This window comes from Oryzias melastigma, linkage group LG9, assembly GCF_002922805.2.
Source record: "Oryzias melastigma strain HK-1 linkage group LG9, ASM292280v2, whole genome shotgun sequence".
Taxonomy (NCBI): domain Eukaryota; kingdom Metazoa; phylum Chordata; class Actinopteri; order Beloniformes; family Adrianichthyidae; genus Oryzias; species Oryzias melastigma.
In genome coordinates this window covers 3,735,499-3,749,821 of record NC_050520.1, presented here as the reverse complement: position 1 = coordinate 3,749,821, position 14,323 = coordinate 3,735,499, and the positions used below count along the sequence as shown (strand labels likewise).

At 42.4% G+C, this 14,323-nt stretch overlaps 2 protein-coding genes across 4 annotated transcripts in view; both read right to left on the bottom strand.

Annotated features, from left to right (window-relative positions):
- LOC112148571 overlaps positions 1-4,016 on the bottom strand; it is a 13,335-nt gene extending 9,319 nt beyond the window's left edge. For all 3 annotated transcript variants that reach the window (XM_024275797.1, XM_024275799.1, XM_024275798.1), the window contains exons 1-7: positions 3,928-4,016; positions 2,612-3,329; positions 2,435-2,514; positions 2,233-2,313; positions 2,107-2,166; positions 1,972-2,034; positions 1,817-1,897 (exon numbers count right to left, since the gene is read on the bottom strand). In XM_024275797.1, the coding sequence (XP_024131565.1) occupies positions 1,817-1,897; positions 1,972-2,034; positions 2,107-2,166; positions 2,233-2,313; positions 2,435-2,514; positions 2,612-3,284 (1,038 nt within the window). In that variant the 5' untranslated portion in view covers positions 3,285-3,329; positions 3,928-4,016. The remainder of the gene's footprint in view (positions 1-1,816; positions 1,898-1,971; positions 2,035-2,106; positions 2,167-2,232; positions 2,314-2,434; positions 2,515-2,611; positions 3,330-3,927) is intronic.
- A 1,917-nt stretch (positions 4,017-5,933) lies between these two features.
- LOC112147917 (nuclear factor 7, brain) lies at positions 5,934-7,463 on the bottom strand. Its single transcript, XM_024274590.2, has one exon. The coding sequence runs from the start codon at positions 7,461-7,463 to the stop codon at positions 6,042-6,044; it is 1,422 nt and encodes a 473-aa protein (XP_024130358.1). The 3' UTR covers positions 5,934-6,041.
- Positions 7,464-14,323: the final 6,860 nt, after the last annotated feature.

Below are 14,323 nucleotides of genomic sequence, written 5' to 3'. Positions count from 1 at the left end.
CGAAAGTTTATCGTAATAGACTCATTTCACTATCGTAAAAAAGTAATATCGCGATAACGATAATTATCGTTTTATCGCCCAGCCCTAATTTCATTCCATTTTTCCCTCAGCATATAATTTTAATACTCAATCCAGGCTTTGATTATCTTTCAGATTGATCATATTTTGTTTTTACATAAATCCTCACTCATAAGGTATTTTTTAAACAAAAAGGAACATTTTCTGGGGTAAAACTTTCTAAACCTAATTCAGCTTTTCTGTAGAAAAATTCTCAAATTTTATGTTTCCACAAATCTGCAATTTTATTTGGTTGAATCTTCATTCTCTGTGAAATGTTTGAACTTTGTGATGAAGATTTTCTCGTTAAGATCAAAGTTGAGACTAACATCCAGACGCTAGCTTCAGCTACGTCTGACTTTTAAGGTGGAATGGATAAATAAAAGCCAAATAAAACGAGGTCGTAAAACTGGTATTTTCCCAAATATGTTTTTTTGTCTGGTTTTTGTTAGCTTTTTACCAAACATAAAAATCCAGCAGTTTTCCCAAAATAAAACGTACACGTGACAAATGAAAAAACACTTTTTTCAAAATGGCAGCTCTCTGGTGGTTTTATCTCCATAGCAACCATTTCCTTTTTTGGTCCCGTGGGGGTGACCAGCAGCTCCATGAGATTTTTAGAAGAATTGGCAAAAGTAATTTTTTAGAATTCCCTAGCAACCAGAGTGTGTCGTTAACCCCGCCCATATTTCTATTATGTTCATATTGTGTGTTATATCGATTCATTCAGCTTGATCCGATGAATCATGTGTTACGTTTTCAAAATGTTCCTGTAAAGAATGTGGGAGCAACAGGGGAACGCATCAGGTAGTGTCCCAGTGATGCTGTGGGAGGGGGTAGGTCCAAATCTCAGGGGAGTTCTCATTTGAAGGTAGTACTAAAAGTGATCATTTTTTTTAAGACGGCCTCAATACATTTTTAATGATATGTCAGAAATGATTGAAGCAGTGTCCGAATTCCCCCCTACTCACTATATAGAATATTCATCATTTAGAGCTGTCTCAATCTACTGATTCCCAAATCCAGTGCACTAGAAATTTCCCAGAAGTCTTTGCAAAAAGCTGGCATGTATCGATGCTCACTTGATTAGCGGATATAGACCACAATGCATTGCGGTCGAACAATTTTGAACAAAAAACGTGTTTAAATGTAATTTTTGAATAAACATCCACAGTTTCACCATCAGGACACAGTGGAGTCATAAATAAACGTCGTAAAATGTTTGAATTGATTCGATTGTGAAATCTGTGGCGTCATAAAAACCAAAGGACAGCTGTGAGCATCGTGTCCTAAATGCCTTTAAAATAAAGGACACTAGAGAGTTTCTCAGTAGTCCGGGATTAGGGAGGGAATTCAGACACAGCCCAAATATTCATGAATAAAAGCTAAAAAATGAACTGGGTGCGCCCCCAGTGGAGGAAATAGTTATTACAACTCTAAGGTAAAAAGACAAAGTTTAATTCTGTCTAACCTTTTGTATGAAATACAAATAAAAGGATTTTGTCAGCTTCTAAATAAATCTTTTTCTCTGAAAACAGAAAACTTTTACAGTAGTTCTTCACTGATTTCCTGAATGAATAAAGATTCTGTTGATTTATTTTAGCTCCACGTTCAGTTATGGTTGTCTTTTATTTTCAACACAAACAAATCATCATTTTTGAATAAGGATGAACATCTTCCAGATTTTTTGATCCTGACTGAATATTTGTACAGACAGACGTTTATGAGACAATTGAAGCTAAAATAGGTTTAAACGTACTTCAATGGGATGCAGAGAATCGTCTTGAGCTCCGTTTTCTTCGTCACAGGTTGAAGTTGGGAAATCCTCTGAAGGACGCAGCTTCAAACATAAGATAAGGACAGAGGTGAGCTGAGCGCCGCAGCGCTTTAAAGACGCAGCGGCCGAATAAAAACCTTTTCCTGCGGGGAAAAGCGCTGAGCTTCACCGCTGGACTCCGACTTCTCACTCGAGGATTCCTGTCAGCAGAAGACGGTCAGGAGTTTCTGGTTTTGACGCGTTCATCAGACTCAGGAAGAGAGGAATCTTACGTGAAGCGCCGTGTTTGAAGGCTGCTCCCCGTCCTCCTCCTCAGGAGGAAAGGACTCCAGCTGAGCGGACGGACACAGGAGTCAAGCACAGGAGCAGCTTAAGTCCGTCAGTCAATGAAAACTCACCAGTTTGTTCATGTTTTCCAGTTGCTTGAGGAGTTGCGCGCGCTGCTGCAAAAGGCTCAAGCGGCTTCTGCCGCTGCCGGCCTGAAAAGAAACTGTTTTAGTATCAGCGCAGTGCGTGTGAGACCTCCACCTCCACATGACGAGGAGGCCTGAGAGGTTTCCAGAGAGCATCAGCCCCACATCTGTGTGGGGATCTCCTCACCATGGCAACGGCTGGCTCCTCTTCAATCGGGTTTCTGTTCGGACACACTCTGGCATTTGGGACGGACTCGTTCAAAACTCCTGAAAAAACAGAAAAACCGACATTAAGGGAAGACCTCAAACCTGAGCCTCAACCAGCAGCCGGCTCAGGACAGATCCAAACTTCCAAACGTCTTGCCTCGGCTGTGTGAGGACGACCATGGAGGTTGGTCCTGAGCGGCAGACGCCCCGTAGCTCTGAGTAAATCCAGAGACACCCCCCGGTTCCAGGCCCTGCGCCCCAAAAGGAGCTGGGATGGCGTGCGGGGCGCACGCCGAAAAGCTGACGGCGAGATCCTGATGCCCGTTAACTAAAGCGTGGCCGGCTAGCGGCGCCTGGAAAGCTTTGTGGGGGTCAGGGGGCGGGACCTGGGTCAGATGCGGCGGCCTGCAGGGCGGCAGCTCGTGGTTTGGTGGGGGGAGAGTCAGTGAGGGGGCCGATTTCACCTGGTTGGAGGTCGCCAGCACAGACGAGGGGTCCGCCATCTGCTGAGCAAAGGACAGCAGGTGGGAAGCCCCCTGGTGTGTGATGTTGTCGAACAGCGAGTTGGACGTTGGAACGCTGCTCATGTGGAGGGGCTTCAGAGCGGCGTGATGCACGCTCGCCAGCGCGCTCATGTCGCCCATGCAGCTGGGACGGGAGCCCTGCAGGGGGCCGAACAAGGAGCCCGGATCCGGGGAGCCCAGGCCAAGGTGCTGGGAGCCACCATGCGGGTTGAGGAAGAGTCCCTGAGAGGAAGGCGTGGCCCAGCCGTTCTGGCCGACCCACGTCTGACAGGACATGTGGTTCTTCTCCACGGCCCGGTTCTCCATCCTCTCTGAAACTCTGGACGGGTCTCAACTCATTGAAAGCGTCTCCTAGAAACAGGACAATTAAAAAAATTGTTTATATCTGTGATGTCTGACAGAATCAAAGAGATCTGTTCATTTATTTACTGAATTCAGATAAAAGTAACCGATGTTTGGCTAAATGTCTGAAAGAAAGTGATTATCCTCAATAATGTGCTGAACTCACTATCATAGCCAATTTACGATTAAAACAAATACAGGAAAACAAAACTTTTCAGCTCAGCAACAGAATGAACCTTTAAACTGTCAACAACAAGCTAAATCTTTATTCTATTCTAAAAAAAACAAATTTCTAAAGCAGCAATATGGCAAGTGACACCTGCGGAAATTCTAAGAAATGTAACCAGAAGCTCCCAGGCCCAAAGTCTGGAGTCTAAACTGATATAGAGAGCATAAATCACTGCAGGTTAGGACAAACATTCAGAGATTCCTCGTGTTTTCTGCTTCTGTTAGCATCTGCTAGCTGCTAGCATGCTAGCTTAAACAGCCCGGAATCGATCGGTTCACAAACAGCGACTGTGACGTTTAAAAGCTGCAGAATAAACGCCAAAGTATCTTTAAAATAAAATAAAGTCATTTGAAATGTTTATAAAAAGCAAAACAATACCTGGGGAGAACACGGGCTTCTTTCATCTGCACCTTTTCCCCGGATACGGAAAATTCAGTGTTTCCGCTTGTCTTTTCACAATAAAAGTGAGGTCTGGGTCACGAAAGTTCATTTCAACATTTTTAAATAGAACTTAAATGTAAAAGTGGGTTATCTCCTTCAATATACGGAAGTAATTCAATTTCAAATAAAAATGTCACAATATTTTTGATTCTCAACTTTAAAGGGTTCAACTTACTTTGATTTAATTCAAATAAGTTGGTTTGTGTGTGTAAACAGCTAATGATTTAAAATGATGTAAAAAACATCATTTCCTTAAAACTATTATTGTGTATATATACAGACAAAAATAGAGATGAATCTCACATTCAGTGAAAGATTAGAATGTGTTTAACTTTTTAAATTTCAGACAAAAAGTTGTACCGTGTTTCTGGAATAAGAGACAACAAACTGTTGCACACGGTTATAACAATAAGTACGAATGACAGCATGGAAACAAGATCTATTTGGGGCCTATTTTTATAATTAAAAAGAAACATTTTAGCAAATAAATATAAAAATCTTAAATAAGAATAAACAATTGTATGTCACGCTTTCAAAATAAAAAATGGAGAAAAGACAGAATTTCAAAATTGAAAAAACATTTTAACAACCAACAAGTTTAACAACCAATATTTCTTTATTTCCAACAACCTAAATGCAATAAATAATTTGTCTCTGTGTTTCTTTATCAAGTGTGATGGTGATCCTGGAGGTACGAGGCGCACATGTGCAGCAGGAACAGAGAGAACGCCAGCATACAACTGAAAACGAAACACATCAATGCAGGATTTTGATTCCATTTTTGGTCAAAGAACGAATGAAGAACAAAAGTCTGCAGATATTTATGAATCGTTATTGATGACAAATGACTTTTCCAACGTTTAATGGCCTCAAAAGGAAACTTAGACTTCAAGGACAAAACAAAACTTTCTCAGTGAGATGAGCTCATAAAAACAGAACAAAAGCGAGTTTAAGAGAAAGCACCAAAGTCATGACGCAGCAGAAGAGCTTCATCATGAACTCCTGCTTCTTCCCCTCAGACACGCTGACCCCAATGTCTGAAACTTTAGGCTATTTGACAATAAAAGATTCATTAATAAATGAATTATTTAATTATTTTCAGCTACAAAATTTATGTTTTTTAGCTTCCAAAACTCAAAATTTCAATTTCCAAACATTTTTTTCTGTTTCAAATCCTTTTTTCACTTTCGAATCTGAAAATTTCACAATTGAAGAAAAAAATAAGAGTTGAAAGTGAAATAAAATATTTGAAAAGGACGAAAAAGTTTAGAAATTGAAGTTTTGAGTTTTGAAACCTAAAATGAACATTTGAAGCTTAAAATAATTAAGTTTAGTTTACAATAGAAAAAAGTTTTTTTTTTTACCAATCACCAATTTTTTTTCAATTTGTTTTATTTGCTCGAATTTAGCTCCATATACAACCAGATAGAATTACCTTTTTGATTTTCCCTTTGAAGTTTGGATACAGTTGAAACATTTTGTACAACAAAAAAATACTTTTCTGAGTAAAAAATGTCAAATAGAAACATTTCTTTTTTGTTGCAAGTGTATGGAACTAAATTTGGCCAATATTATTTGAAACCTAAATAAAACAAATATTGGTGTTTGGAGAAAAAACCTTAAATGTCAGAATCGTTTTGCTATTCTGAAATAAACGTAACTTTTTTAAGGTTCAAATGTTCTGGTGGTTTTTTAGGTTTCAAAACTGAAAATTTCAATTTCAAAACTTTTTTTTTCAGTTTTAAATCTTTCTTTGTTTGTTTTCAAATCTGATTTTTTTTTAAATTGAAAACAAAAAATGGAGTTCAAAGTGAAAAAAAGTTTGAAATTGACATTTTGAGTTTTGAAACTTAAAAAACAAATAATTTGAAGCTGAAAATAATTATGTTCATTTTAGAATAGCAAAAAGTCATGGACTTTTTTTGGCCAAATACCAATCATTTTTTAAATTTGTTTTATTTTCTTTATAATAATATTGGCTCCAATCTAGCTCCATACACCTCCACCTGTTTAATATTTCCAGCGTCACTTCCTGAACATCCTGGTGGTTCTCATGTCTGGGAGGAGAACACACACATCTTGATTTCTGTGGTTTCAGCGTCTTCAGACGAACAAACGCAGAAATACGGGAAGAGCGTCTCGGTGAACGCGTCCTGCAGAGTGTAGATGTGAGTCATGTCTTCGGGGTCGTAGAAGGACACCTCCCCGCCGTCATAATCCAGCTCCACTCTGAGCTTCTGGGGCGTTTTGGCCGGTTTCACGATCTTACCGTCCCCAGCAACGATCTTTCCGTGGTCGAACAGCAAACACCAGATTCCGTACGGCGGAGACGCTTGTCTGTCTGCCTTCCTCTCAGAGGACTCGTTGGCCACCCCGATGTTCCAGCGGGGATGATCTCCCACCTCCACCTCCCAGCTGTGTCTGCCGGAGCTGAAGCCCTCAGAGCCGAACACGTTATAAAATCTCGTGTTTCTCTCCGGATTGTCGGGAAGCTGCTGATAACTTTCCCCAAACCTCACACGGGTCAGATCGCTGGACAGAAAGAGCTTCCCGTGAGCAGTGTTCGGGTCCAGGAGGACCGGGTGGAAGTGGACCTTCTCCCTCATCTTCTCCCAGACTCTGAAGGACAGGTTGCCCACATGTTTGGCCACATCTATCAGAGCTCCTGAGAGCAGCTGAGGTTCTGTCAGCGAGCTCTGGGTTCTGGCTCGGTTCTGAACACCTTTATAAGTGCAGAGGAACGCCTCCTCGTTTTTCTGCAGCTCTGCTTTAACAGCAGCGATGCTTTCTGACAGAGAGGACATCTGCTCCTGGATCTTCTTCATCTCTCTGCTCACAGTCTTCCTCTTCTGCTCCTCTTCCTCCCTCAGAGCGGACACTCTGGACTCCTCCTCCTCCTTCAGGAACTGGTGGAGCTTGTTGAACTCTGCTCGGATCTGTCTCTCCGTGGACAGCAGCTGCTTCTTGGAGTGTTGGATGATGTGATTGTAGGTCTCCTCCACTCGTCTGCATTCGTTCTTCTTGTCCATCAGAGACTTAATGTCTGATTTCAGCTCCTCCTTCAGCTCATTGATCACCACTTCTACAGGAACCAGCGTGTGGCTCTGGTGCTGATGAGGGTCACAGACAGAACACACAGCTCTCTGGTCGTCTTTGCAGAACAGTTTGGATTCTCCTGGATGTTTCTTGCAGACCTCCACGACCTTCTGCTCTGCCGGTTCTGATGGTCCAGATCTCGGTCTTCCAGCAAACAAGTCAGCAACTTCCTTCAGGCCAAAGTTGACTCCCAGCTGATCTTTGGACGATTTTCTCTTACAGATGGGACAGTTTTTGTTTTTCGTTTGTTCCCAGGACTTCTGCAAGCAGCTGGAGCAGAAGTTGTGGTTGCAACTCAGAGAAACGGGATCTTTGAACGTCTCGAGGCAGACTTGACAGGTTAAAAAACTGTTTAAAACAGCAGCTTCTTCAGCCATTTCTGCAGCCTTTCAGTCTCAGGACTCACCGGCTTCACTCTGTGGCTTCAGGACAAAATAATCCACAAAATGTTGTTTTTTTTCCACCAAAGATTGAAACTCCTTCAATGGATTCTGAGCTCAGCACAACAAATTCTGAAACGTTTCAGTTTTTAAAACGTTGTCATTTCCTCATTCTTAGTAAACCTGCTTCAGAAACCTGTTTGTTTCTAACAGAGGGTGTGCTCTGATCAGAAGAAAACATGTTTTAACTTACAAATTAACATATGAATATAACCCTTTAACAACCAATAAAAAACAAACATTTATCTCTTCTTTATTCTTTATTGTGTCGAGTGAAAACACACAAATCCAATGAGTTTTTTTTGTTTTTTTTTCACTCTCAGCTCACATCAAGACAGCTCAGGTTCAAATCTTGGCTGAGTTTCATCTGTGTTTGCATGTTCATGTTCTCATACATGTGTCATCCCTCAAAATCCAAAAACAGATAAAAATTACCCCATCAGTGGGGAGGGGTGCCCCTGCAGCAGACTGGGACCTGATTTCCTCCTTTCCCCCCAACAGAAGTTGGGTTGGCTCCGGTGATCCTGTGACCCCAAACAGACAGACCAGTTTGTGAAGGTGGATGGATGGAAATGAGGACCATCATGGAGTTGAGCTGCAGTTAAAGGTTCTTAGACGTTAACAAACCCTGAATCGACTGTTTTGTCTGTTGACTTCTATAAATAGGGCTTTAAAAGTGCTGTCTTTTGGTTGTTGCCAAATTTTTGACAAATTAAAATAAACTTGTTTACTTCATGAAAATATAGTCAAAACCGTGTTGCCCCCTACAGGTGCGATTAAGGTATTGCAGTTGAATTTGAATGGTATTCCCTAAAGACCCACACTGGAATAATGCTGAGAAATGCTCTAAAAAAGATGCTAAACTACTTTTATTTATTACTACTTTGTTAAATTTTTGTCCATTATTAGATATTTTATCAATCACTGGAAGAAGAGAGGCCTCAACCACCATACAGGAAATTTAAGAGGAGTGGCATGAGTGGCGTCTGCCATCATGTGGTCGCTGTACCGGTCCGTTGTGGTGAAAAGAGAGCCGAGCCAGAAAACAAAGCTCTCAATTTACCGGTCGATCTTCGTTCCAGTACTCACCTATGGTCATGAACTCTGGGTCGTGACCGAAAGAACGAGATCCCGACTACAAGCGGCTGAAATGAGTTTTCTCCGGAGGGTGGCTGGACGCCCCCTTAGAGATAAGGGGAGAAGCTCAGTGACCCGGAGGGAGTTTGGAGTAGAGCCGCTTCTCCTCCACATCCAGAGGAGCCAGTTGAGGTGGTTTGGGCATCTGGTCCGGATGCCTCCTGGACGCCTCCCTGGAGAGGTGTTCCGGGCATGTCCCACTGGGCGGAGGCCCCGGGGAAGACCCAGGACACGCTGGAGAGACTATGTCTCTCGGCTGGCCTGGGAACACCTCGGGGTCCCCCCAGAGGAGCTGGAGGAAGTGGCCGGGGAGAGGGAAGTCTGGGCAACTTTGCTTAGACTGCTGCCCCAACGACCCGGTCCCGGATGAAGCGGAAGAAGATGGATGGATGGATGGCACGAGGGACTGCAAACCTGAAGACTGCTAACCCTAAACCTCCTCAGGAACATGAGGAGAATCAGTCCAGCTGACAGTTGTTATGGAACATAAACAATAGTCACAGCGACCCTCCATTGGACCGGGAACATGACAGTAAACAGCTTGATTGACCCTCCCCAGGAAGCATAAGGAAAAGAAGCCCCGGCAAAACTCCCCCCCAAACAGGGAGCATGAAGATATGAAGAGGAGCAGCTCTAGAGACCGCCGTCAGGGACAGGAAATATGAGCCCTAAGCAGGGACAGGGGAACAGAAGAGAACCAGCCCAGATGGTTCTTGTAGACAACAACCATGAAGAGGAGCAGCCTTAGCAGCCCTCAGGGAGCATGAAGGGGAGTGGCATCTGGAACACCCCTCTGGAGTTTGACTCAATGGGGTCTTACGTTCAGCCATACATGGGTGAATGTAAAGGACTCTGGACCCTCGAGGAAGGTAGAACAGCTCTTTTCAAGTATACACCATGTTTGGTTGTAGACTGTTTTGGATTCATTTTTTTAATTTAAATTCAAGAAATTTTATTTCAATCAACCGTTTTACATTTCGGACAAATATTTGTCTAATTCTGTTTTTATGTAAGTCAAGCAAATAAAAAAGGGATACTTATGGAGCTAAACTGGGGCCAATATTATTTGTAACCCAAATGAAACAAATAGAAAAAAATTTGGCATTTGGCCAAAAAAAATGAAAATGTCCAAAACTTTTTGCTGTTCTAAAATAAACTTAATAGTTTTCAGCTTCAAATGTTCCTGTCAGCATTCCCCATCTGGCTCCACATCTGACCACCAGAGGGAGCCCTCACCTGAGTCCTGACCCTGCTCTCCCTCAGCCAGATCTCCTCAGCTGTTCCCAGTCCACCTCATCACCACCAATAGAGTCTGCCTGCTGTCACCACCTCAGTGTCAAGTCTTGTACGGCGTACTATTCTGAGCGGTTCTCTGTGTTGTCTCTCCTGGTTTTGATCTCTGCCCGTCTCCTCGTCATCCCGTCTCCTCGACTCACGCCTGGACTCTGACTTACCTTTGTGTTTGTGGTTATTAAACCTTGGTTGAACATGGATCCAAACGCCTCTGCCTCATCGTTACAGCTCCATTTTTTTAAGTTTCAGAACTCAAAATGTCCTTTTCAAAACTCTTTAAGTCTCAAATCTTTTTTTTTTTCACTTTCAACTCTTTTTTTTGGATTTGGAAAGTTTCAGATTTGAAAAACAAAAAGTGAGTGGAAAGTGAAAAGATTTGAAACTGAAGAAAAAAAGTTTTAAAACTGAACTTTTGAGTTTTAAAACTTAAAACAGAACATTTAAAGCTGAAAATAACTTTATGTTTAAGTTTTGGACATTTAAATTTTTTTTTTTTTTTTTTTGGCCAAATATTGTTTTAAATTTAGGTTCAAAATAATATTGGCCTCAATTTAGCTCCATAGAAACATACAAAAAAGCATTCATGGTGATTAAAAACATTTGAGATTCTGAGGTTCATGTCAGATTTCCCACGTTTATGAAAAATATCGACATTGGTATTGATGTTTGCAGTACTGATCGTATCAGATCGGTACCTGAATGCTCAGTATCCACACGTGACGGAGCTTCTTCAGCTTCTATGGTCTGTTTCTAAGAAACAGGGACACAAAGAACCTGAGGAGGCGGAGCCTAAACAGGAAGAGGATCAGCCCTGTTAGAGCTCCTGGGGATTCAATATCTAGAAAAATAAATGTAAACATGAATAAACTTAGAAACAAAAGATGAGTCGACAAACTACAACCAGAGTTTTAATTACACTAAAAATGATGAAGAAACTGAAGGAAATGATTACATTAAACCTGAGAGAACCAGATCTGAAAAACACTAAGAAAACAAACTAAACGAGAGCGTAGTCACAAACTTCTGTTGTCTTTACGAATATTTTTGTCTCTGATTTTTATTTGATACTTTAGTTTTGTTGCTTTTGTGTGTCTGTTGTTTCCTCTCCTGTTTCTGCTCCTTAAGAACATCTTGATCTTCAGGGACTCTCCTCCTCCTCCTCCTCCTGCGTTTTCCCTCCCCTCTGACAGCGGAGGCTCAGAGGAGCGTCATCGTGGCGCTCCCTGGGGTCACGGCTGCAGACTCCTCACACCTCGCCATCCCGCCGGGACGAGTCAGACGGAAGGAGACGCAGAACAACACGAGGAGGAACTCATTAAGATCTCCTGCTCTGCTGTTGGAACGAGAGGAAACCAACTGCTAGAAATGTTTGACCGATCGCTGAAGGATTTGTTGATTTGTTGTCCTCCAAAAACAGGAGCGAATGTGAACGCTGCAGCTTCTGAGACTTAGCAGGAAACCTGCTGCATGAGGAGCTCCGAAAAGGAACAAAAACATTTATAAAACCTTCAGTGGGACTTAATCAAAGAGAAAACTGTGCAGAAATACCACATTAAAGAAAGTAGTAAAAATACTATCAAGTAAGAAGTAAAGTAGTAGATGCTGCATAACTCTGAGAAGTTCTGCTCTGGTGTTTATGTTGAAAGTTCAGGATGAGACTGAAGACTCCAGACGGACATCAGAGCGTTTGGACCCGAGTTTGACGGAGACTCAGACTGTCAGAGAGGAAGAACCAAAACAAACCCTGTAGGAGTCAAACCTGGTGTGACTGTGAACCAAAACCCTGAACACAAACAAAACCAACAAACAGCAGCAGGAACGGCTCTGGACGTTTGTTCGTGTTTTCTGTCCCGTCATTCATCGTCACTCCAGTAGGGGCAGTAGAAGGCCTTTTGCACCTCCGTAAATGTAGCTAAAGTTTACGTCATCTGAAAGTTTTTGTTTGTTTTTGACTTTCAATGCGGCTGCTCTTCTTTCACCTTCATGACTTTTGAACCAAAGAAACTGAAAAACGTGAAGATTTAAAAAAACCTGATGACCAGATGTGGACTTTTCCTCTGCAGCTTCATCAGCTTTGATCTGTTTGGTTTCTTGATCCTTCTCCAGTTTCTGCGTAAACAGGCGATTCGGTTCATCCGTTCTTACAGTCACTGATGACGACACACCTGAGCTGAGACACATTACAGATTACCTGTAACGTTTATTTACACGTAATCCTTTAAATGATCCGGAGAACTTTGGCTGATATTAAAAAAAGAACGTTATTATTTTTCAGAAATTGTGAAAACAGAAAAACATTTTCTGATCTAAATTTGTTTGTGTGATTCCAGATCCAGATTCTTCGTCTGAACGATAGAATCTGGATTCAGTCTGTGACTCCGTCTGGAACCAGCAAGTCCTCCCAGAACCGGACCGGTCCCAGTCCTCCCAGAACCAGACCAACATCAGAGTAAAGAGAAGATCATTCCAGCATCCGAGGTCTGCAGGCAGAGAAGAAGACTCACCTGTTCCACAGGTAGAATCTGAACACTTTTCATTTTATTCAGTTTCATGAATCCTGAAGGAAAATGTGATGAGTGCTTTAAAAAAAGAGAATATTGATATTAAAAATACTAAAAAATGAGCTTTTAATGGAAAATATTTAAATAAATCACTGAACTGCTGAGTTTGACAAACATCAACTTTATTGAATTAATCTGAATGAACTGATAGTGAAGATAAATGTGGAAGTCTTTGGGAGTCATAATTCACTATAAAAGTCAGTTCTTAACATAAAAACGCCGTTCGGAGGATTGACTTTTCATTTCATTTAAAAGACAAGTGCTGCAGTTACATTGTGAAAATGAAAAAGATTTTCAAGAATTGACTTTTATTTTGAAGAATGAGTCACAAACGTTAGAAAAGCTCTTTCCTGATTCTAAAAATACAGACCTTTTCTAAACTGTATTTAAAACATTTGATTATACCGTTTGTCTCTTTGTCTCTTAAATTTCTTCAAACCTGTTAGAAGTTCCTCCCTGAGAAGATCAGAGGAAGGAGTTCATCTGAAGTCTGGATGTGACCTGTGTCCCTGAGATGACCTCTGTGACCTCTGACCTCCACCATAGGATGTTCAGTCATTGGAGGCTGAGAAGCTGTTGGTGCTTCTGAAGTTTTTAGGAGGAACATCTACGCTTGAAGAGGGTTTTAGCTGGGGGGGATGTCTTTCAGCTCTCCGTGGTGGATGGAGTCTGCAGAGCTTTGCTGTCCTGCATTATTAATGTCCACAGTTGACCTGGAGCTCTGAGCTGCAGTGACGGAGGGAAAGAAAGGAGCAGCAGCTGCAGGACTTCTGAACTCACGCCGTCGTCGGGGGCCCAAACGCTCACAAGGGTTGGAGTCCTCGTCAGGGCGAGCGGAGCTGCGTGACAAACCGCTTCTGGAGCCTCATTACTCCCCCAAATGAGGCTCTTCTCTTCCAGCCCCCAGCGGCTGCAGGACACCAACGTAATGAAGATCAGAGACGCCGTCCGTCACAGAACCCCACCAGGAGGACGTCCCCCACAGCCGTGGAGGGAAGGAGCTCCTGAGAACATCTCCCACCACTTCACTGTGTCTTTATCTCCCCTCTGCAAACTGGTGACGCAGGGAGGGGGTCAGGTTTGGGGCAATTACCCGTGTTAATTATTCAGAGATGCTGCTTCATAGGGTAGACAGCCTCGCCCCCCCGGGGGTCCTTCCAGGACAGACAGAGCATGAATCACACCAAAACAGAAGAAGAAAGTTTCAGAGAAGTTTCAGAAGAGACGAGTCGAGGAACCAGAGGAGGAACCAGAGGAGGAGCTAAACGAGGAACCAGAGGAGGAGCTAAACGAGGGACCAGACGAGTGCCGTCAACCAAACGTCAGTGAGAACGTGTTTCAGTCAAACACAGCTGTCACACCGTTGTTCTTTGGTCTGTTATCTTCCTGCAGTATTGTTATAAAAGCTTTTTTGAGTTGATCCCACTTCTGTTAGATATCCTGTTAATGTTTGTATTTCTTAGAGTTCACATGTAGTTAATGATGGACAGTTGTTAAGGAGAACGTTTCCACTCGGTGCTTCATGTCATGAATGTTGCTGACCTTTGACCTAACGAGGACCACAGTAAATAACAGGAATAGAAGTCTGAACTGAACTGATCCACGGTTCCAGTTTCTAGTTGAAGCCTGATTTCCCTCCAGCTAGAGTGGCTGGTGGCGTTGGGATGGGGGCGGGGGCGCCTTCATCTGCTCACAAAGTGCATGATTGAGCCTGGAGAGCTGCAGATAATGAAGGAAACCACCAACAATTGGCACATCCATAAATATGAATGTTTCTCCTGTTATGCTGATATGAAAAATGTAATC

What these genes read in the sequence shown, in the direction of transcription:
- LOC112147917 (XM_024274590.2), bottom strand. Translation starts at nt 7,463, where the DNA reads ATGGCTGAAGAAGCTGCTGTTTTAAACAGTTTTTTAACCTGTCAAGTC.